This window comes from Xenopus tropicalis, chromosome 5, assembly GCF_000004195.4.
Source record: "Xenopus tropicalis strain Nigerian chromosome 5, UCB_Xtro_10.0, whole genome shotgun sequence".
NCBI lineage: Eukaryota > Metazoa > Chordata > Amphibia > Anura > Pipidae > Xenopus > Xenopus tropicalis.
The window spans coordinates 9,707,187-9,731,493 of record NC_030681.2 but is presented as its reverse complement, the minus strand read 5'-3'; the positions used below and the strand labels follow the sequence as shown (position 1 = coordinate 9,731,493).

The 24,307-nt window shown below is 44.1% G+C and overlaps 1 protein-coding gene across 1 annotated transcript; it reads right to left on the bottom strand.

Moving 5' to 3' along the window:
• Positions 1-23,321, bottom strand: hhipl2 (HHIP-like 2). Its single transcript, XM_012963958.2, has 9 exons — positions 22,935-23,321; positions 14,232-14,884; positions 12,811-12,954; positions 11,101-11,432; positions 6,261-6,387; positions 5,184-5,329; positions 3,474-3,555; positions 2,798-2,880; positions 1-2,292 (listed from the first exon to the last, which is right to left on the bottom strand). The coding sequence occupies exons 1-9, from the start codon at positions 23,265-23,267 to the stop codon at positions 1,061-1,063; spliced, it is 3,132 nt and encodes a 1,043-aa protein (XP_012819412.2). The 5' UTR covers positions 23,268-23,321; the 3' UTR covers positions 1-1,060.
• Positions 23,322-24,307: the final 986 nt, after the last annotated feature.

Genomic DNA, 24,307 nt, shown 5'->3' with positions numbered 1-24,307 from the left:
ACTGAGAGCAACACCCAAGGGATGGGGAGCAACATGTTGCCCCAGAGCCACTGGTTGGGGATCCCTGCTCTAAGTAAAGGGAGCACTACCCAATGTATTTGGCCTAACTGTCCATCAAAATCTGGCTCCAACCCCTGCATGTAGAGAGTCAGATTGCTGATCGTAGGGATTTTGCCCACAGTGCAGTGTTGCAGTGCCAGGGTTAGCCTCAAGTGGGCAGCAGCAAGGAGTCAGCTGGAGAACTACTACTGTGTGGCAACAGCCAATGACTGTGTGGCCCTACCAATGCCAAACATAGGCTGAAAACCACCCCCAGCCATGCTGCTCTGCTGGGTTAGGAATTAAATTTAATGAAAACTACAGCCTAACAATGAAATCATGTATTGTATACTATACAGTTGTACAGAATAGGAACTTGCATTTCTTTGAATTTTGATTGGCCCTTTCCCTCATTCCATTGGCCAGATGTGCCCTATGCATAGCAGCACCCACCAGTGCAGCCCCCTGCACCCTGCCCCAGATTTTTATCCGGTGCAAAGTGCCGAGCACAGCAAGACCCTGGGTGCAAATGTGCTTCTTGAATGAGCACCAACGGGGATTATTTTTGGCCTTTAGTGATGTAGCCAATCATTGTGGTGGTCTCGGTGAGACCCCCATGGCAGTAGAAATGTTCTTTCTGAGCTGATATCATTTTCCACTCGTTGTAAGGAAAGAAGGCACAATGTTAGACAAGGAGCACTCAGCGTCACCCAGGAACGTGTTCCCTACTCCCTTCCATATTGAGTGTGGCTCCCGTTGAACTGAGGGGAAGACGTATCAGTCAGAAAAGGACATTTTGAACATGGGGGCACCGAGCAGGTCAAGAACCGCAGCCTTAACCAGTAACAACTTGGGCAGTAAAAGAACAGGAAAGCAGCTGAGATTTGATTCCAAGTGACTTGAGGAGAACAGCATTAAATCCACAACGTTGATCCATATCTGATTTTCCAGTGGATCCCTCCAGGTCACAGCCGCAGCTGCTTAGCGCATCCTCCTCCAAATGTCTTTGTTCTAGATTGTTCTAGCTTTTCTGATTGCTTTCTTTCATGGTTTTCTTTGTGTTCTGTTTCTTAGGCTTCTCAGGGCAAGTGCAAGTTTCTTTAGATATGAGGGTCTTCTTCTCCTTTTTGGATTCTTTTGATTTAGGAGGCAGGTTTTTTGTTTTGTTTTTTACTCCAGTTTTAGTCTTTTTCTTCACGGCTTGATTGGCAACAGAAGTCTTAGATTTGGGAGGTTTTGTAGCCTTTGGACTCTTTGTGGGTCTCTTCTCAGCAGGTTTCTTTGCAGAGTTTTTCCTTAGTAGAGGCTTGTTTGTAATATTCATTGGCATGATTGACATGTTCCAAGATGGTTCCCTGGTTGGTTTGGGTGGAATTTTAGTAGGCGCCCTGGTTTTTATGGGTGGCATATTGGGTTGTATGTGGGCTGGAATAGGTGAAGTATTAAAAGGTACATTTATTGATGCAGATGGTATTTTAGTGGGTAGTTTGGTCGGTGTGGGAAATGTTGTAGTAGGTAACCTGGTTTGTGTAGGTGATAACTTAGTGGGTACATTGGTTGGGGTGGGTAGTATTTTAGTGGGTAACTTGGTTGGTGTAGATGGTACTTTAGTGGGTATCTTGGATGTTGTATGTGGTACTTTAGAGGGGAATTTGGTTGTTGTAGGTGGAACTTTAGTGGAGAACTTGGTTGGTGTAGATGGTACTTTAGTGGGTATCTTGGATGTTGTATGTGGTACTTTAGAGGAGAATTTGGTTGTTGTAGGTGGAACTTTAGTGGGGAACTTGGTTGATGTAGATGGTACTTTAGTGGGGAACTTGGTTGGTGTAGATGGTACTTTAGTGGGTATCTTGGATGTTGTATGTGGTACTTTAGAGGAGAATTTGGTTGTTGTAGGTGGAACTTTAGTGGGGAACTTGGTTGATGTAGATGGTACTTTATTAAGTAACTTGGATGTTGTATGTGGTACTGTAGTGAGTAATTTGCTTGTTGAAGGTGGTACTTTAGTGAGAGACTTGGTTGTTGTAAGTGGTACTTTAGTGGGTAACATGGTGGGTGTAGAGGGTACTTTAGTGGGCGACTTGGTTGGTGTTGGTGGTACTTTACTGGGTAATTTGGTGGGTGTAGAGGGTACTTTAGTGGGCGACTTGGTTGGTGTTGGTGGTACTTTACTGGGTAACTTGGTTGGTGTCTTTTTGCGAGGTGCCTTGGTGGGTTTAACACCACTCTCTTCGAGAATTTCAAGAACAGTCTCTGCAAGATTTTAAAAGGAAAATACATTTAAATGAATGAATGAAGCAATAAACAATACAAAGCATGATCAGATCATTCTGACAGAATAAACAATGTAGCAGAAGCCACCTGGATTAACAGAGAAGAAGCAGGCAGCAGTTGTGGAGGAGACCTGACTTCTGCTACATATATCACGAGTAAGAACAGGCGGTGCAGAAATGGACAAACACTGCTTTCAGTTACATTTACAAATAACTATAAGACCCCACTGGACATAATCATTTAATGTATATCAGAATGTTGCTTTCTTTCATTATACAAATATAAAATGTTGGGTGGAGTTCCCTACTTAGTGCTTGCCCCTTATGTCTATAGGAGCAACCAATAGCAGTCAGCGGCGCCCCTGTACTGGCCCTATAGGAGACACAATAGGCGCGTAGCTTCCTACCATTGATTATCAGCCAGAAATACAATGTTCCACTCTCATTAAAGTACCTGGAAGGGAGGGGAATCACTTGGAACTTACTTTCTTTCGCAACAAACGGAACCAATTTGCTCCTGGCTTTCACAGGAAGTGGTTTGTATTTACACTTCCCCGGAGCCGCTCTCCTGGGTGCCGGATATAAAACACAGGAACACAAAATGATTGATGCAGTTTAGAAGCTGAATATATCATACAAAACATATAATTTACCATTAAGGAATTTACCATTAGGAATCTATAGATTCTGGAGGTGATTTTCATATTAATTTCCTTAGAACTGAGCACAGAAACATCAAATGACTCTTCTTTGCTCACTAACTTTATTTTTGCAGCAGGGCAAGGTCACAAGACTTTCCTTTTCACACTGAATACATTTTCAACCGACTGTTGGCCAAATAAGCTGCCTCTAGCTGTTGTTTCCAAAGGTGCAGAGATGCAGGATAACAACAGTGAAGTCCCACAGGTTGGGCATCTTAAAAATATGTACTTTGTCATTTACCCAAAGGAGCCCCTCTGATCATAAGCCACCTCTGTCTTACCGATATTCTAAGTTTTGCCAAGAGCAGTAACTCATAGCAACCAATAAGCAGGAAGCATTAACTGGTCACCTGTTTAAAAGCAAACATCTTATTGGTTGCTATACGTTTCTTCTCCGGGCAAACCTCGTGCCTTTACATAACATATGGGGGTAGAGTAATATTCAAGCCTATCTGCTTACCTTGAAGGATCCACGAGTTTATAGATGGACCCCTGGGGAGAATAAGCGCTTGCCTCAGATGTAGACAGAAAGAAGAGTTCCCCTGTATAAAAGCACAAGTTGGATAAATACAGTTGGTTCCATACAGAGGCACATTCATCTTGCTGCTTTATCTATTGAGTCAGTAGGTAAAATGTAAACAGTCTACTATAGTGATTAGCCACATGTTGGTCTAGGTGTTTGAAGGTTCTAATATTCTGATTGGATGCAGATTGGTCTAGTTCTGCAAAGATTTTAAAATTCTTATTGGCTAGAGCTGGTTATGATCTGTGAAGGTTGGGTTGTAGGTCTACCAGGATTCTAATATTTTGATTTGCCAGAGTTGGCTTTCTGAGGTTTTAATATCATGACTGGATTTAGGTTGGTCTAGGTCTGCAAAGGATCTAATATTCTAATTGGCCAGGTTGTTCTAGGTCTGTGAAGGTTCTAATATCCTGATGGGGTAGGTTGGTCTAGGTCTGTGAAGGTTATAATATCCTGATTGTCTAGGTTGTTCTAGGTCTGTGAAGGTTCTAATATTCTGATTGGCTAGGTTGGTCTAGGTCTGTGAAGGTTCTTATATCCTGATGGGGTAGGTTGGTCTAGGTCTGTGAAGGTTAAAATATCCTGATTGTCTAGGTTGTTCTAGGTCTGTGAAGGTTCTAATATTCTGATTGGCTAGGTTGGTCTAGGTCTGTGAAGGTTCTAATATCCTGATTGGGTAGGTTGGTCTAGGTCTGGGAAGGTTCTAATATCCTAATTGGCTAGGTTGGTCTAGGTCTGTGAAGGTTCTAATATCCTAATTGGCTAGGTTGGTCTAGTTCAGTGAAGGTTCTAATATCATAATTGGCTAGGTTGGTCTAGTTCTGTGAAGGTTCTAATATCCTAATTGGCTAGGTTGGTCTAGGTCTGTGAAGGTACTAATATACTGATTGGCTAGGTTGGTCTAGTTCAGTGAAGGTTCTAATATCCTAATTGGCTAGGTTGGTCTAGGTCTGTGAAGGTACTAATATACTGATTGGCTAGGTTGGTCTAGTTCAGTGAAGGTTCTAATATCATAATTGGCTAGGTTGGTCTAGGTCTGTGAAGGTACTAATATACTGATTGGCTGGGTTGGTCTAAGTCTGTGAAGGTTCTAATATTCAGATTGGCTAGGTTGGTCTAGGTCTGTGAAGGTTCTAATATCATGATTGGGAAGTCTGGTCTAGTGAAGGTCTGTGAAGGTTGGTGTAGGCCTGCAAAAGGTTGTAAAATTCTTAATGACTGCAGTTATTTCTAAGGTTTTTTTAAAGTATAATGTTGGCAATATTTAAGCAATAAAATGAACAAGTTGAAAGTGACGTGTTCTGATTTGCCTAATAGAATAGCTTGCCAGAGGATCAGTATATATCTATATGTGGCCCCTTTTGGAGGCTGTGGGATGGGGCTGAAACCTTCTGCCCTACTTTATTTGCCTGCTCACTGCCAAGTCATTCAAACCAAGGGTTTCCATCTCTACTGGAAGAGCTTTATAAATCTCTGATGCAATGGGGTCAAGGCTACAGGCCATTGGGGGAACAAGGGAGTTTACCGTGAAACAGTAAAATGTAAATAGGGGCAAGTAATAAAGAAGCTCCCTGAAGGGTCACTGGGTAAATTCTGGATTAGGTTGATCATATCAGCCCACAGTCACCGCCCCATGTATAACTCTACCTGCTTCATCTTCTGCAAATGAGATGATAAACTTGCTGTACTTGTTGATCAGTCTGGGGAAGGCACAGATAGTAGAGTCGCCCATGCAGATATCTTGCTTTTTCCAGTTACCCGTTACCCCATCTTCTTGCAATGCCATAAGCCGCCTTAACAAGTAAAACAATAAACACAAATAAATACAAGATAAAGTTGCAATAAGTTAAGAGTCAAAGACACAAGAGGATAGAGGTCCCTGCCCCGTAGAGCTTACAATCTAGATAACTAGATAACTTAATGGAACAGACATAAAAATGGCATTAGATGTTCAGCTCTTTCTTTCTTTCTCAGATGCTGAGCATTTAAATCCTCTACGTAACCACTATGGGAGCTCCCACTAGTCTCAAAAATATTCATTTGTGCGGTTATGTCATTTTTATGTAATTCTCCAGCCATTTGGTTCCTGACAGTAGGGGTCAGTGTGTTCCCAGTTTCTCATTATAAAATCCAGACCTACGGGGAACTGCAGCCAGGGGGCATAATGAATCCCTAGCCTCTTGTTAGCTTATAAGATCCTTGGGGAATCCTCTCTCTGCTAATGTTATATGGGGTGGGTGTATAGTTAGACACAGGGGGAGAGTGGGAGCGGCTTAGAATTAAATAGGTTCCAAAGCAAAGCCTTATGGGGGCTCTCAGCAATTCCCCAGAAGTCACTAAATATTCTGCTTCTACTCTGTTACCTAGGGTAGTCATGGAAAAGGTATTCATAGTAACCCCCAGCAAGCATTCTGCAGTCGTTATTTACCGGTGCAGTAGAGACATCCCTCTATATGTTTATTCCCCAATTTATTGCCCTAGGCCTGTGCCCCATGGGGTACTTTGCTGGAGAGCATGACACTACCATGTTCCTTCAGCTCCCAGGCCTTAGGCTGGGCAATTATAGATTCCGACTTCCAAGTATTGTAGGCACAAGCCCCTGACTGGTATTTGGCTTTGGGGGTGCTTTGGCACCGCACTTTTGGCCTCCATATCTCATCATTTCATGTTCCATCACCATTGGCATTACTCTATACTGAGACATGACTCTCCACAAGTACTCACCCATTCATAAAATCTCCGAATATGTAGACGCCATTCAGATTTGGGGATTCACAACCTCGGTACACGTATCCCCCCGTTACGGATTTTCCAACCTGGTGGCCGTAGGCAAAAATTGGCAAGATGTCATCTAAAGGCAGAATCCACATATTGTGACTGTTAGACCGTGTTAAACATCATTAGTTACCAATTCATTGCGTTGGGAGTTCCACCATTCGATGCAGTTTGCCCACCCAGCATACATGCATAGTGGCACTGACCCCTGTAGAACATATATTGGCACAATTGTAGATTGTAAGCTCTTTTGGGCAGGGCTCTCTTCACCTCTTGTATCGGTTATTGATTGCTTTATATGTTACTCTGTATGTCCAATGTATGTAACCCACTTATTGTACAGCGCTGCGGGATATGTTGGCACTTTATAAATAAATGTTAATAATAATAATAATAGTAAACCCCTTCCTACACTGGCACAAGTGTCAAGAAATGAAAAATAGTTACAAATTAAGCCTCATATTGTGATTCTTATAGCAACCACTTCTGAAATATATCAGGGCATAAAGAGGCAACATGTGAATGCAGCATTTGTGCTCCACGCTGGCACCAACAGGTCACTTTTCAATTATTACTGGCCACGTGCCCCCCCCGTCCCTTTAAAGCCTGGGATTCATAGTGAGGCTTATTCATAGCCCCAGTGCTGATTACTGTTAATGACCCATTTCATATACAGCCATTACACACAAAACGTAATTTTTTTAATCTATCACACGACATTATTTATTGCTTGGTGTTTTTAAAAAGCCCCGTGTTGTGGAGGCCATATTAACTGCATGGACTCTGGCGTCCTACCAATGTCAAGCCACGGGGGCGCCGCAGGGTGAAACTGGGGTCTCCTCTATTTAATTCTTCTCCACTTTCAGTCTGGATAAGCGCCACCATGGTGGGTTTCTCTGTCACACGTCATTTCTTTGAAAATATTGACCTGTTGGCAGCTTCTTTACAAGGGGCCCTGTTAGTCCACTGATGTTATAAATACCGACCCTGGCAAGCGTTGCGCCACTGGCATAGAGTCTGTATTAATCTTCCCCGAAATTCTGCCTTAGTAACTAAACCAAAGCTGAGCTGCTTTTAGTAGCATGTAAGCAACGGCTACTGCCTGGGGCTCGGCACATTCACCTCTTACCTGTGCAGGTAGCGCAGCAGTGATTATATTATCATATGGGAAGGGACTGGGGCTGTGGGATAGCAGGTATAGTAGGGAGAGATGGTGCCTATAGTAGCAGTGGGGGGATAATAGCCTCTGGGAAGGGACTGGGGCTGTGGGATAGCAGGTATAGTAGGGAGAGATGGTGCCTATAGTAGCAGTGGGGGGGGATAATAGCCTCTGGGAAGGGACTGTGGCTGTGGGATAGCAGGTATAGTAGGGAGAGATGGTGCCTATAGAAGCAGTGGGGGGATAATAGCCTCTGGGAAGGGACTGTGGCTGTGGGATAGCAGGTATAGTAGGGAGAGATGGTGCCTATAGTAACTGTGGGGGGATAATAGCCTCTGGGAAGGGACTGGGGCTGTGGGATAGCAGGTATAGTAGGGAGAGATGGTGCCTATAGTAGCAGTGGGGGGATAATAGCCTCTGGGAAGGGACTGAGGCTGTGGGATAGCAGGTATAGTAGGGAGAGATGGTGCCTATAGTAGCAGTGGGGGGATAATAGCCTCTGGGAAGGGACTGGGGCTGTGGGATAGCAGGTATAGTAGGGAGAGATGGTGCCTATAGTAGCAGTGGGGGGATAATAGCCTCTGGGAAGGGACTGGGGCTGTGGGATAGCAGGTATAGTAGGGAGAGATGGTGCCTATAGTAGCAGTGGGGGGATAAAGCCTCTGGGAAGGGACTGGGGCCTGTGGGATAGCAGGTATAGTAGGGAGAGATGGTGCCTATAGTAGCAGTGGGGATAATAGCCTCTGGAAGGGACTGGGCTGTGGGATAGCAGGTATAGTAGGGAGAGATGGTGCCTATAGTAGCAGTGGGGGGATAATAGCCTCTGGGAAGGGACTGAGGCTGTGGGATAGCAGGTATAGTAGGGAGAGATGGTGCCTATAGTAGCAGTGGGGGATAATAGTCTCTGGGAAGGGACTGGGGCTGTGGGATAGCAGGTATAGTAGGGAGAGATGGTGCCTATAGTAGCAGTGGGGGGATAATAGCCTCTGGGAAGGGACTGTGGCTGTGGGATAGCAGGTATAGTAGGGAGAGATGGTGCCTATAGTAGCAGTGGGGGGATAATAGCCTCTGGGAAGGGACTGGGGCTGTGGGATAGCAGGTATAGTAGGGAGAGATGGTGCCTATAGTAGCAGTGGGGGATAATAGCCTCTGGGAAGGGACTGGGGCTGTGGGATAGCAGGTATAGTAGGGAGAGATGGTGCCTATAGTAGCAGTGGGGGGATAATAGCCTCTGGGAAGGGACTGGGGCTGTGGGATAGCAGGTATAGTAGGGAGAGATGGTGCCTATAGTAGCAGTGGGATAATAGCCTCTGGGAAGGGACTGGGGCTGTGGGATAGCAGGTATAGTAGGGAGAGATGGTGCCTATAGTAGCAGTGGGGGGATAATAGCCTCTGGGAAGGGACTGGGGCTGTGGGATAGCAGGTATAGTAGGGAGAGATGGTGCCTATAGTAGCAGTGGGGGGATAATAGCCTCTGGGAAGGGACTGTGGCTGTGGGATAGCAGGTATAGTAGGGAGAGATGGTGCCTATAGAAGCAGTGGGGGGATAATAGCCTCTGGGAAGGGACTGTGGCTGTGGGATAGCAGGTATAGTAGGGAGAGATGGTGCCTATAGTAACTGTGGGGGGATAATAGCCTCTGGGAAGGGACTGGGGCTGTGGGATAGCAGGTATAGTAGGGAGAGATGGTGCCTATAGTAGCAGTGGGGGGATAATAGCCTCTGGGAAGGGACTGAGGCTGTGGGATAGCAGGTATAGTAGGGAGAGATGGTGCCTATAGTAGCAGTGGGGGGATAATAGCCTCTGGGAAGGGACTGGGGCTGTGGGATAGCAGGTATAGTAGGGAGAGATGGTGCCTATAGTAGCAGTGGGGGGATAATAGCCTCTGGGAAGGGACTGGGGCTGTGGGATAGCAGGTATAGTAGGGAGAGATGGTGCCTATAGTAGCAGTGGGGGGATAATAGCCTCTGGGAAGGGACTGGGGCTGTGGGATAGCAGGTATAGTAGGGAGAGATGGTGCCTATAGTAGCAGTGGGGGGGATAATAGCCTCTGGGAAGGGACTGAGGCTGTGGGATAGCAGGTATAGTAGGGAGAGATGGTGCCTATAGTAGCAGTGGGGGGATAATAGCCTCTGGGAAGGGACTGGGGCTGTGGGATAGCAGGTATAGTAGGGAGAGATGGTGCCTATAGTAGCAGTGGGGGATAATAGCCTCTGGGAAGGGACTGGGGCTGTGGGATAGCAGGTATAGTAGGGAGAGATGGTGCCTATAGTAGCAGTGGGGGGATAATAGCCTCTGGGAAGGGACTGAGGCTGTGGGATAGCAGGTATAGTAGGGAGAGATGGTGCCTATAGTAGCAGTGGGGGATAATAGTCTCTGGGAAGGGACTGGGGCTGTGGGATAGCAGGTATAGTAGGGAGAGATGGTGCCTATAGTAGCAGTGGGGGGATAATAGCCTCTGGGAAGGGACTGTGGCTGTGGGATAGCAGGTATAGTAGGGAGAGATGGTGCCTATAGTAGCAGTGGGGGGATAATAGCCTCTGGGAAGGGACTGGGGCTGTGGGATAGCAGGTATAGTAGGGAGAGATGGTGCCTATAGTAGCAGTGGGGGATAATAGCCTCTGGGAAGGGACTGGGGCTGTGGGATAGCAGGTATAGTAGGGAGAGATGGTGCCTATAGTAGCAGTGGGGGGATAATAGCCTCTGGGAAGGGACTGGGGCTGTGGGATAGCAGGTATAGTAGGGAGAGATGGTGCCTATAGTAGCAGTGGGATAATAGCCTCTGGGAAGGGACTGGGGCTGTGGGATAGCAGGTATAGTAGGGAGAGATGGTGCCTATAGTAGCAGTGGGGGGATAATAGCCTCTGGGAAGGGACTGGGGCTGTGGGATAGCAGGTATAGTAGGGAGAGATGGTGCCTATAGTAGCAGTGGGGGGATAATAGCCTCTGGGAAGGGACTGTGGCTGTGGGATAGCAGGTATAGTAGGGAGAGATGGTGCCTATAGAAGCAGTGGGGGGATAATAGCCTCTGGGAAGGGACTGTGGCTGTGGGATAGCAGGTATAGTAGGGAGAGATGGTGCCTATAGTAACTGTGGGGGGATAATAGCCTCTGGGAAGGGACTGGGGCTGTGGGATAGCAGGTATAGTAGGGAGAGATGGTGCCTATAGTAGCAGTGGGGGGATAATAGCCTCTGGGAAGGGACTGGGGCTGTGGGATAGCAGGTATAGTAGGGAGAGATTGTGCCTATAGTAGCAGTGGGGGGATAATAGCCTCTGGGAAGGGACTGGGGCTGTGGGATAGCAGGTATAGTAGGGAGAGATGGTGCCTATAGTATCAGTGGGGGGATAATAGCCTCTGGGAAGGGACTGGGGCTGGGGTATAGCAGGTATAGTAGGGAGAGATTGTGCCTATAGTAGCAGTGGGGGGATAATAGCCTCTGGGAAGGGACTGAGAAGGGAATACAATGACCTCTAAATATTTCAATTAGACCAAGATGAAGGAGAAACAACAAGACATGGAAAGAAAGTGGCACTTTAGCTAATATTTTGTTATAATACAGGCTATACATATAGCCATAGCAGTTTCTATACACAGAGACATCATACAGATTGGCCTATTATCGCTCTTACACAGGGATGAGTTCTGACAAAGCTTATGGTCGTAGCACTCAAACCCTTCCTTGGCTCTCCATCCGTAATTGCCTCCTTTAGTGATTATATCGACTTCTTCGAATCTGTTCTGTCCAACGTCCCCACAGAATATTCGGCCTCTCCCCCTCCCTGTCACGGGGTCTCCCTGATCCACAGAACAGCGCCACATATTTCTGACCCCGTACGCATAGACCTCGGGGGCCGCGCCGCGCTCAGCCACAAATGGATTATCCGCTGGGATTCCGTAAGGTTTCCCTCTTGCCCTTCGGCCATCTACATCTATTCGTAGGACCTTTCCCAGCAGGACACCCCTAGCAACGGAATGAAGAACTGATTTAGTGCAATAGCAACGCTCACCCAAGCACAGAAATTCCCAATATTTCTTTTATTCATTTGAAGGGATTTCATTTTGTTTATTTGTATATGGTTGCTAGGGCCTTGTTTACCTTAGCAACCAGGAAGTGGTTTGAATGAGAGGCTGGAATATGAACAGGGGAGGGGCTAAATAGAAAGATAAAGTAAGTAACAACAATAATAATAAAACTGGAGCCTCACAGAGCAATAGTTTTTGGCTGCCGGGGTCAGTGACCCCCATTTGAAAGCTGGAAAAATGTAGAAGAGAAAGGCAGATAATTCAAAAACTATACAAAATAAATAATGAAGACCATTTGCAAAATTGCTAGGAATAGGATATTCTATAAAATACATTAATTTATGTAATTTAATTGCATTCTGCCACTAGAATGCAATAATGTGCCTGTTAGGGTTGCCACCCAGCCAGTATTTGACCGCCCAAACCAGCCAATTGCAAGTTAGGGCAAGTATTAAAAATACACAGGCAATATGGCTGCTGGTAAATTTGTAAGGGTGCCAACCTTTCCTATAATCCCTCCCTTACTTAACTCTCTCCACAGCAGATAACTCCGTTTTATATAGAGGCCCAGCTTTTGCCCTGCCCATTTCCATACCCCACCCACCCATTTCCCCTCCCACCACTCATTTCCCTGTCTAGCCCGCCCATTTTCCCGCCCCAAGTGATATCACGGACTGTCCCCCCAACCTAAAGGCCAGTAAGGCAGAAGAACTGGACTGAGTACAGGAGAATACCTATGCTACCATAGTTTATACATCTCCCAGGCTATGATTGGATACAGCAAGTGAGGCCCTGAGTGCCTTTATAGGATACCTCGTATTTTTATTTTAAAGTCCCCCAAATATTACTCCAAACAGCCCACTTAATTGCATAACTTTCTCCCTGTATGCAGATGCATTTTGTTTCTCTATTACAAGCAGCTGAACTGCAGCTCTTTTACTGACTTCCTTGTCCATCATTATGCTCCACCCCCTTTTGTTTTCTGAGTCCTCCTTATCTCACAGACCATGAAAACTACAAAGAGGTGCCTACTGGCCATGTTCACTGCCTCTGCTCCAATTAAAATCAATCAGGCATGTGCAGTAAGCATCTCTTGAGGTCTTGATAGTCAGAGAGAGAAGGAGGGCTCAGATAGCAAAAGGGGGTGTGGTTTTATGCTGGACAAGGAAGTCAGTAAAAGAGCTGCAGTTGAATCTGGTTCTTGGCTTCTGTAGACCAATGGGTACAACATAAGGCAATGGCAGTGAGATTTGCAGGTATCTGTATCATTATAGCGGAAAGGTTCATTGCTGTATCCCCCTGTATCACTGACTTACTTGTTCTGTGCGTTCCCAAACCTTCCAAACGGATCTCCAGTCTTCCCACCGTCCCCTGTGAATATGTACAAATATCCGTCCGTGCCGAAAAGTACCTGGCCCCCATTGTGATTGGCTGCTGGCTCTTCTATCTCCAGTAAATGCCTGAAATGGAGATTGGTGCTCAGTATCTGCACAGTGAGGAAATATGTTTCTTACAGAATGCAATGGGGGGGTCAGTAGGATGTGGCCATGATTTAGGGATTAAAGTTAACTATAAAAACTGTTTGTGACTGGTTATGACATAAACATTGATATTCTAAGGCAGTTTGCAATTGGTTTTCATTATTTATTTTTGTTTAGTTTGTTTAGTCAGCTATAAAGTTTTTTGTTCAGTTTGGAATTTCAGCAGCTATCTGGTTGCTAGTGTCTTGATTACCTTAGCAACTGGGCAGAGGCTTGAATGAGAGACTGGAATATGAGCAGGAGAGTGACTGGATAGTCCACAAGGACTAAAAAGTAACAATAGTAATGAAATTGTAGCCTTGCAGAGAAATAGTTTTATTGGCTGCCGGGGTCACTGACCCCCATTTGAAATCTGGAAAGAGGTAGACGTGGAGGGCAAATAATTTGAAAACTATAAAAAAAAAATAAATAATGAAGACCAATTGCAAAGCTGCTAGGAATAGGACAATCTATAAAATACTTGGTTATTATGTACAAATTCATATTCAGATTTTTTTTCATCTTTAAAGAAAGAAATAGGGTTATGTAATAAAAGGCACTAAGTTTGCACAGAAGGAGTAACCCATAGCAACCAATCAGCAGGTTGCATTTACTGGTCACCTTACTGGTCATCTTATTGGTTGCTATGGGTAACTGCTCCTTCTTTTATTACATATAGCGGAAAGAGTCTTTCAACATAAAAGTGTTTTTCTCAGTATTTGCTGAAGGTAAAAAAACAGAGCAATCTGATTTGCTGTAACTGTAAAAAGAAAGACAACATGGCGGATCGTGTATTATATTACCTGTTATTATCCCAGCCGGGTAGCAATTATTAGTGATTTCCCTAAGCGCCACGCTTCCTGCATACACACAGCTAGAATATTATAGGGCTCATATACAAAAGTAAACACAGTGTGCAATTTTCATGTTTTTTTACCCAGAATGCAGCATTTTCGCAACCTGGCAATTACCACAGCAGTAGTTCCAGGATTCCCCATCTAAACAGACTGGGGATCAACAACACTGGGCAAATTTGCCCATGGGCAGTGACCAATGGCAGCCAATTAAATTGTTGCATTCCTTGTTCTACCTGCAGCTGGCTGAAAAAAAGCCAACCACTGATTGGTTGCTATGGGTAACTGCCCATTGACAAATTTGCCCAGTGTTGATAAATGAGCCCCACTAAGCGGATGCAATAGCATTTGTGCCTCCCCTACCTCTCAGAATAGGGATCCGCCTTGTTTATATCATGTTCCGAAACGTGGAACTCGCTAATTCTGATTTTCTCATTTCTATATTCATCCATGATGGAGTAATACACATAAAACTTCCCATTCTTTTGATATTTGGGATGGAAAGCCATTCCGAGGAATCCCCTCTCGTCCCCTAGCCAGGGAGTGGCAAGTACCGTCCTGCGCAGGTTTAGAAAAGGTTCGTATATCCGACTGCCATCTGGTAGATAGACCCACACAAAGCCAATCTGCTCGGCCACAAACATACGGTGGGTCCCGTCGTTGGCGTGAAGCATCAGGACCGGGTTCCTCAGCCCGTTGGCCACCTCAATCAGGCACAGTTTCATGCAGCCTTCCGGATCCTCAACCACAGATCCGAGATTGTTATTAAGATCCGTATTGTGCAGAACGTTGGGGAAGCAGTAGTCTTCATCTGGTAGATTGAGTAAGTTGCAGAAGAGGTCCCGGCCCTTGTTACAGGACTCCCGGATTTGCTTGTCTTCAGTAAGGAGGGTGACGGAACTCTGGCATTTCAGATGGAACTCTGAGCAGTAGTTAAAGCAAAGGCCTGGAATGATCCTCAGTGGGGTGTGAGGGTCCTCGGCATCGTATAAATGGGCCGCATAGGGAGAACATTCCTGGGGGAGGAAAGAAGAATCATGATATGGAATAAGGGCAACAACTTAGTTTGGACATATGTTGATGTGTCAATGATAAGGTTCCATCCTCAGGACACATACTGGATGCCAGCTCAACAGCCTATTGGCCTATGTACGGGCCAACATGGTGCCCTCCTCAATATATGATTGGGGTTTGTTTATTGTGCAGGGTGGAAAATTCAGGAGATGCACTGGGCCATGTTGACTGGCGGGCCTGTTCTACCTGATCATCATTCCTAGGGCAGAACAATCAGATCAGCTCAAATAGGTTTATTACTGGGGTGCCCTTGACAAATGAAAGAATCTTGACATATAGAGCATATCTATAGGGATTATAAGACCATCAAGATTTTCATTCATCCAGGTCATGGTATATCTAGTATAAATAAATCTAAAGCAACTGGACTTGTTTAGTAATCATTGAAGACGTTTCACTACTCATCCGAGCAGCTTCTTCAGTTCAACTTCAGTTGCAGTTAATGCTGGGGAATCCTGGAACTACTGCTGTGTAATTGGCAGGTTGCGAAAATGCTGCATTATTTTCTAAATCAGCCCTATAATATTCTAGATGTATGTAGGACAGACAGTTAGGCACGGTGAATGGGGGCTTATGTAAATCACTAATAATTGCTTCACAGGTTGGGGTAATGTTGGAGATCATTGGTGGGATTTGCTTTCATCCATAAGTAAAGGGCACTGATGTTGGGGATCAGGGGGTCACACATTTGTAGGGTCAGGCTGGGCCCACTGGTGTTTTTCCACCGTGTCCTCCTGGGGGGGTGCTGGGGGGGGGTGAGGGGGCAGGCGGTGGACACCCAGTACAACACCGCTAACATGAGCATAGACATTTTGGCCCAGCAATGCAGAGATTTGGATGACAGTAGAGAAGAGAAGGAATCGGAGGCAGTTTGCAGTCAGGAGAGGTGATGGTACAACTGGATTTGCAGTCAGTTTGTTTAGGTGACATTTACCTAATTCTGGATGAACATGTAGAGGGTTTTGGTAGGAGAGAAACTAATGAGTTGTGTATGTGAGCTAGAATGGCAGTATGTGAGCTAGAATGGCAGTATGTGAGCTAGAATGGCAATATGTGAGCTACAATGGCAGTATGTGAGCTAGAATGGCAGTATGTGAGCTAGAATGGCAGTATGTGAGCTAGAATGGCAGTATGTGAGCTAGAATGGCAGTATGTGAGCTAGAATGGCAGTATGTGAGCTAGAACAGCAGTATGTGCAAGTCATTTGTGCCGAGCCGGAATACCCCGCGCTCACTATCAAAGGGCTCACGTATGCAGATCCCTCTCCAGTAAAACCCCAATAAAAATCTTGCTCTGGGAATGTGCTTTATTGGGTTTCTTTTTCACCCTTTTGGAATTTTACATAAACAGCCACATAAAGTACTTTATAAGGGTGTATTGTTTAATAGCCTTCAGTACAGTCAACATCAAGGTTCCCGGTGACCTCTTAAATAACCGCATCTGTGAAATTATTAAAGGCGCCGCGCGGACAGGTGCAGCCATCCCTGCGCCTCCAAAGAGCCACGCTGTGTTTAATGGGCCGCCCCAACCCAGCAGTGGTGCTGTGGCTCCGTGCTCTTTCGTAAAAACGTGGGGCCTTGATTAACCTTCAAGTATTAAAGGAACAGTAAAATAGACACACTGCACAAAATAAAAAATGTTTCCAATACAGTTAGTTGGGCAAAAATGTCATCTATAAAGGCTGGAGTGGGCAGATGTCTAACATCATGGCCAGAATACTACTTCCTGCTTTCAGCTTTCTAACCCCTTAGTTAGTCAGTGACTTTATGGGGCATCACATGGTCACAGATAGTTGGGCAAAAATGAAATCTATAAAGGCTGGGGTGGGCAGATGTCTAACATAATAGCCAGAACACTGCTTCCTGCTTTCAGCTCTCTAACCTCTTAGTTAGTCAGTGACTTTATGGGGCGTAACATGGCTACAGTTAGTTGGGCAAAAATGTAATCTATAAAGGCTGGAGTGGGCAGAAGTCTAACATAATGGCCAGAACACTACTTCCTGCTTTCAGCTCTCTAACCCCTTAGTTAGTCAGTGACTTTTTAGGGCTCCACGTGGGACATGGGACCCACAGGTCAGATTCAAACGCAAACTAACTGAACAGTTATGTCCCATGTGGCCCTCACCAAGTCACTGATTGGTTACTGACTGCTAAAAGTTTAGAGAGCTGTAAAGCAGGAAGTAGTGTTCTGGCTATTATGTTAAACATCTGCCCACTCCAGCCTTTATAAATTATATTTTTGCCCAACGATATTAGAAACATTTTTTTATTTTGCACAGCCAAAATCGGGCCAGTTGGAAGGTATGAAACCCTTATGAATACAGCAGCGCCAAACGCAGGCAGCTACAGGACTCTGTGCTTCTAACTGACTTCAAGTAGCACAGAAGGCTGTATCCAGATTGTGCCCATTTTTTGCCCTTTGCACCCTGCCCTCCAAATGGTAAATGACCTTTTTATCACAAGTGCTCCAAATATGTGTCCTGTAACCTCATTTGCAGCTCCAAGAATTACTCCGCAAGCCTCTCTTACCGATTGGTTTAGCCCAAGAATTACTCAGCAAGTTTCTCTTACCGATTGGTTTAGCCCAAGAATTACTCTGCAAGCCTCTCTTACCGATTGGTTTAGCCCAAGAATTACTCAGCAAGTTTCTCTTACCGATTGGTTTAGCCCAAGAATTACTCCGCAAGCCTCTCTTACCTATTGGTTTAGCCCAAGAATTACTCCGCAAGCCTCTCTTACCGATAGGTTTAGCCCAAGAATTACTCCGCAAGCCTCTCTTACCGATCGGTTTGGCCCAAGAATTACTCCGCAAGCCTCTCTTACCGATCGGTTTAGCCCAAGAATTACTCCGCAAGCCTCTCTTACCATTTAGTTTAGCCCAAGAATTACTCTGCAAGCCTCTCTTACCTATTGGTTTAGCCCAAGAATTACTCCGCAAGCCTCTCTTACCATTTAGTTTAGCCCAAGAATTACTCTGCAAGCCTCTCTTACCTATTGGTTTAGACCAAGAATTACTCCGCAAGCCTCTCTTACCGAACGGTTTAGCCCAAGAATTACTCAGCAAGTTTCTCTTACCGATTGGTTTAGCCCAATTTGGCACAGCCGCTGGGTAACCATATTGAGTAACTTTCATATTAAAGAACTAACTGACCCTATCTTGGTGAAACTGAGCAATAATAACTGCAAATAGAACAGGAAATGTAATGAAAATGAATCCGATTTTTCTATTGTTACTTTCAGTCACTAAACGCTGAGCTCTGTAGCCACGTGCAGTTACATGTGCGCTTTCTTTTTTGCCAATAGCCTCCCTTTAATGGGCTCCATGTGGGATACAGCCATGTTACATAGGCTGAACGGCCTGTGGCTAGTGAGGGAATTAGTTGCCAATGGAGCATGTTATAAATAATCTGGTCGCCTAGGGAGGGCAGGAGCCATTTACTGCCCCACTTTGATGTTAAACCATTATCTGGCCTCGATTCCTTTGGATAATAATTCAAGCCACCGCGCAGAATGTTAACATAAACTTCTCTATCAGGGGGGCAGTGCTGATTATAGTTACATTCCAGGCCCCTGCCCTTATGGTATATTCAGCGGAACTTGAGCTGCAATTCAATATGGGATAAACAGCAGCAACAGGGTTAATCCAAGTGGCTAAACTTAGCTCCACCCAGCCCTTTTATAATACTGGGGCAGTCACCTGATCCTATCACATGATCCCATACAGGATCTACATTACCCGTGTCGCTTAGCTTCCTAATATTTTAACATCAGAGATGAATTCCACTGATATATTGGTTTGCTCCACTTTACTCACAAGTACCCAGGTGGAAGACACTGTATTACAGTACTTCTGCCTAATATGTGGCCTAAGGTGAAATTTCACTACTGAATATGAATTAAAACTACATGAACCCCAAGCATACCAGTAAGATCACTACCCAAATGGACGCTAAGCACATTAATATACGGAAAAAATGTGAATGCACATAGTATCCCTAGACATGCCAGTAAGATCACTTAAGTAAGCACATTAGCTGCACTGCAGAATTGGATTATGAGCACATTTCCCCCAGACATGCCAGCAAGATCACTGCAGAAATAGACAATAAGCCCATGAACCACAAACACACAATTTTGATTACTCCAGATAGAGCATATTAACACCATAAATTGCAGTAAAATTCACCCCACATTTGCACAAACGGCTTTCCCAATGCTGTGATGCTTTTTTTATCCCAAGGATAAGAGATAAAAATATAGGAAGGCTGGTATTTTTTTCCCAAAAAAAGGTGGCAACCTTAGTTGAAATTCCTACAGATAATGGCTTTGGGCAGTGGGCCAGGGCAGATGGGGTCCACTACATCTTAGGACCTAAGGTTTTGCCTTTGAGCCAACCCTGACACCCCACATATCCGTATAAAATGGATGTTTAACTTAGATTTATTATAGATTCCCATACTGCTAGTACTAGCTAACTAGCTGGGGTCTGGGGCAAATCGTGATGTAGGCGGGCAAGGTTAAGACATAGATGGGTGGAGTTATGATGCAAGTGGGTGGGGTTGTACAGTCGCTGTCTATAGGATTTTGGTGAGTATGTGGGAGCTAGGAAGGGGCTGATAAGAGATGGGATGGGGGGGGGATTATAAGTTTACCAGCAATGGCTTTGGCTGGTATTTTAACGGCTAGGCTGGTAAACCTGGTGGCTACCCTACCTGGGGCCCAAGTACTAAAACTCTGAGGGACCCAAGAGTAAGTCTAAGACATACATATGAGTGGGAGCTGCCATATTGCTTATATCAGCTGAGACTCTATGCAATACTTGCTTCTGAACCTAAATGCACTATAAATCCTTCACCCTTATCTTTTTTCCATTCCAAATAGCCCCTTGAGCTGAGAAGCCGCACACACAACTACTGCTATATATTATGGTTTTATGTCCATTTTCCACTTCTTCTCCCACCCGTTACTCTCAGAAGCTGGCAGTCAGCAGTTGTAAAAACGGCAGCGTTACCTGTACGAGATCCATATGATCCCACATCTGGTGCTACAAAGTCAGGGAGGGCACACAATTTGCACACAGCGTGACCCCGGCACTAGCATATGCTTTGGTATAAAACTGCATACTGTACATGGAATTTATTGGGCACCGGTGTTCTGTAGCCTTTAACATACTGTATTGTACAGTGGGATAACTATACGGGGCCCTGCAGCACTTTAGGGCCCTCCTAAACTTTTTTATGAACATATAATGTTATTATTTACCCCCTATACTTACGGGGCCCCCCAGCAGTTGCATCAGTAATTACATCCCTGGATAACAGGAGGGTATAGCTTATTATGTGCCCAGAACCTATGTAGGGGTTAAAGCTGCCATATTGCTAAACCAGTACAGTATTATTATTATTAACATTTATTTATAAAGTGCCAACATATCCCGCAGCGCTGTACAATAAGTGGGTTTCATACATTGGGCATACAGAGTAACATATAAAGCAATCAGTAACCGATACAGGAAGGGAAGAGAGCCCTGCCCAAAGAACTTACAATCTACAAGTATAAGTGTATATAGATCACTACAAGAAACCAGAGGAAATTTCCCAAATAGAAATTCAGTAATTATACTTGCCTTACCCTGTGCAAAAAAGATACAATTAAAAACATGATTTTTTTGACTGTTCTAGATATTCAGAGCTATTGATTGAAATAAACCCTACACAATTAATAAATGATATTAAAACAGTTTAAACATAGGTGGCCAATTACTTTAGAATGAAATTAACGGCATAGGAAATGCCCATTATATACAATATACCTCATCATTACCAGCATGTAAAAATGTTAAACAGGTGACCAGTAAATTCTGCCCGCTGATTGGTTGCTATGATGGCCATAGGAGCAGTTGGAGCGTGAACTGCATCAATGAGCCAATGTGGTCCCTGATCCGATGGGAAAGTCAAACCTGCCCAAATTGACACCTGGATGATTTTTGGGCAGATATTGATTGGGGAGGGCCCCATACACGGGCAGATAAGCTGCCAAATCAGTCTAAAGGAATCAGTTTGGCAGCTTATATCTGCCCACCTTTAGTTGCCCAGGCCTAAACAATTAATTCTTATAAAGGGCAAGATAATAAGTACAGGTATGGGATCCCTTATCCGAAAACCCATTATCCAGAAAGTTCCGAATTACGGAAAAGCTGTCTCTACATTATAAGCAAATAATTCTAATTTTTAAAAATGATTTCCTTTTTCTTATTTCATGGTTAAATGATTCCCTTTTTCTCTGTAATAATAAAGCAGTACCTGTACTTGATCCCAACTAAGATATAATTACCCCTTATTGGGGGCAGAACAGCCCTATTGGGTTTATTTAATGGTTAAATGATTCCCTTTTTCTCTGTAATAATAAAACAGTACCTGTACTTGATCCCAACTAAGATATAATTACCCCTTATTGGGGGCAGAACAGCCCTATTGGGTTTATTTAATGGTTAAATGATTCCCTTTTTCTCTGTAATAATAAAACAGTACCTGTACTTGATCCCAACTAAGATATAATTACCCCTTATTGGGGGCAGAACAGCCCTATTGGGTTTATTTTATGGTTAAATGATTCCCTTTTCTCTGTAATAATAAAACAGTCCCTGTACTTGATCCCAACTAAGATATAATTACCCTTTATTGGGGGCAGAACAGCCCTATTGGGTTTATTTAATGGTTAAATGATTCCCTTTTTCTATGTAATAATAAAACAGTACCTGTACTTGATCCCAACTAAGATATAATTACCCCTTATTGGGGCAGAACAGCCCTATTGGGTTTATTTAATGGTTAAATGATTCCCTTTTTCTATGTAATAATAAAACAGTACCTGTACTTGATCCCAACTAAGATATAATTACCCCTTATTGGGGCAGAACAGCCCTATTGGGTTTATTTAATGGTTAAATGATTCCCTTTTTCTATGTAATAATAAAACAGTACCTGTACTTGATCCCAACTAAGATATAATTACCCCTTATTGGGGCAGAACAGCCCTATTGGGTTTATTTAATGGTTAAATGATTCCCTTTTTGTATGTAATAATAAAACAGTACCTGTACTTGATCCCAACTAAGATATAATTACCCCTTATTGGGGCAGAACAGCCCTATCGGGTTTATTTCATGGTTAAATGATTCCCTTTTCTCTGTAATAATAAAACAGTACCTGTACTTGATCCCAACTAAGATATAATTACCCCTTATTGGGGGCAGAACAGCCCTATTGGGTTTATTCAATATTTAACTGATTTTTAGCAGACTTAAGTTATGGAGATCCAAATTACGGAAAGATCCCTTATCCGGAAAACCCCAGGTCCCCAGCATTCTGGATAACAGGTCCCATACCTGTATCAACTAACAAAGGGTAAGTTCAAAACTAACAAGGGCAGAATTCAATTAGAAAGACAAAATGTCATATGGAACATGGCCTTCGGCTAAACAATGGACTAAACTAAGACCTGTCCATTTTAAACTCAAAGGGGTTCAAAGGGGTTGTTCACCTTTATCCTAACTTTATGTGTAATGTAGAATGTGCTATATTGAGACAGTTTGCAATTGGTTTTCATTTTTTATTATTTGAGGTTTTTGAATTGACTATAGCTTTTTGTTCAGCAGCTCTTCAGTTTGGAATTTTGATAGCTCTCTAGTTGCTAGGGTCCAATTTACCCTAGCAATCAGAGACAGATTGAGAGACAGAAATATGAACAGAGGAGGGCCTAAATATAGAGATAAGTCACAAAAAGCAACAACAATAATAATAAAATTGTAGCCTCACAGAACAATAGTTTTTTGGTTGTCGGGGTCAGTAACCCCCTTTTGAAACAAGGAAGGCAATTAATTAAAAAACTATAAAAAAGATTAAAAAAATTTGTAAAGTTTCTAAGAATAGGCTATTTTCTATAATAATAAAATAATTATTAGCTGAATTTGGATGATTGCTGGGAGCGTTACCTGGCACAGGATATCTTTAATATACCCCCCACACGTGTGGTAGCCGTTGAGGTCGAAATAGTCCATGATGGACCAGTACTTCTCAGCGATGGCATTGTCCCTGTCCTGGTCACAGCAGCCGAAGGTCTCATACTGGGAGCAAAACTCCAAGTGCGCAGGGGGCTTGAAAGGGGGCGCATAGTCCAGGCACTGCGGATGGGCCAGGAGAAGACCTGCCCTGAGGATGAGCGAGCAGAAGCCAAGCCAGAGAGGCGCAGAGATAATGTACATTCCTGTGCGGCTGCCTGGGACTCTGACACGGACCCATTGTGAGTTAGGAGCTGGGCTAGGCATCTCCAAGCGCTCTCATCCTCTGCAAATGTTTCCCAACATCAATGTTTGCTCAGCTCGGCTCTTATTCCATTCCCACCCCTCCCACCCCTATACCTTCTGCTTACGTCTCCTTTCATTTTATTTTGCCTCTGTCTTTAATATTTTTTACTCTTTAGTGGCTTCTGTTTTCTACTTTTTTCCATGTAAATGTTATTTGTTTATCCTGTCGAGCTCACACCTCCGTTCCCAGGGAAGCGAGCTGCTAAGCAGCATAGAACCTGCGCTCCCTTCCGACACTGCTTCCCAATGTCTTCCCCAGCCCCATAGGGAATCACAGGTCAGGAACGGCACTGCAATCCCTCACCCCTTTGACTCCATACCAATGGGCATTATACACTTCCATTGTCTGGTCAAACCCAGAAAATAATTTTTTGCCTTATAAAAGAAAACAAAATTCAAAACAACTTTGCAATATACATTCATTATATATTTGCAATGGTTTTTTAGTTATTTGTATATAGAATTGCTATTATATTATTATAATTGTCCCTGCCCTGGGGGCTCTGGCATATGAAATAATGTAACACAAGGCAGCAGCCTGACAGACCTGACTGGCTGGGGGAGACCGACCTTTGCAACATTGTTTAAACAGTAACAACCAGGAGTTCAGCAAATGCTGCTTTCTAAAGCTATAATATAAATAAATTCATATTGGAAAGTTGCTTAGAATTATGTTTTCTTTTATTAGGTAATAAAAAGGGGGGTGGTGAGTGAGAAGGCAGTGGGGTCACTGGGGGGTGCAGGGGCCCCTGAGGGAGAATCCCTGGTGGGCCCTGCACCCCCTGGTCTGACCCTGCTTGTTTACCTTAGCAACGAGGCAGTGGGTTCAATGAGAGACTGGAATATGAATATGAATATTGGCTGCCGGGGTCAGTGACCCCCCATTTGAAAAATGTAGCAGAAAAAGGCAAATAATGCAAAAACTATAAAATGAAGACCAATTACAAAGTTGCTAGGAATAGAGCATTCTATTACATAGTAAAAGTAAAGGTGACCCACCA

Bases quoted from the DNA above. Each gene is read 5' to 3' on its own strand.
- hhipl2 (XM_012963958.2), bottom strand. From the start codon at position 23,267: ATGCCTAGCCCAGCTCCTAACTCACAATGGGTCCGTGTCAGAGTCCCA. The intron at 14,885-22,934 runs GTAACGCTCCCA...TTCCTCCCCCAG, and splicing joins TTAAAGATATCCTGTGCCAG to GAATGTTCTCCCTATGCGGC. The intron at 2,293-2,797 runs GTAAGTTCCAAG...AAAATCTTGCAG, and splicing joins TCCGTTTGTTGCGAAAGAAA to AGACTGTTCTTGAAATTCTC.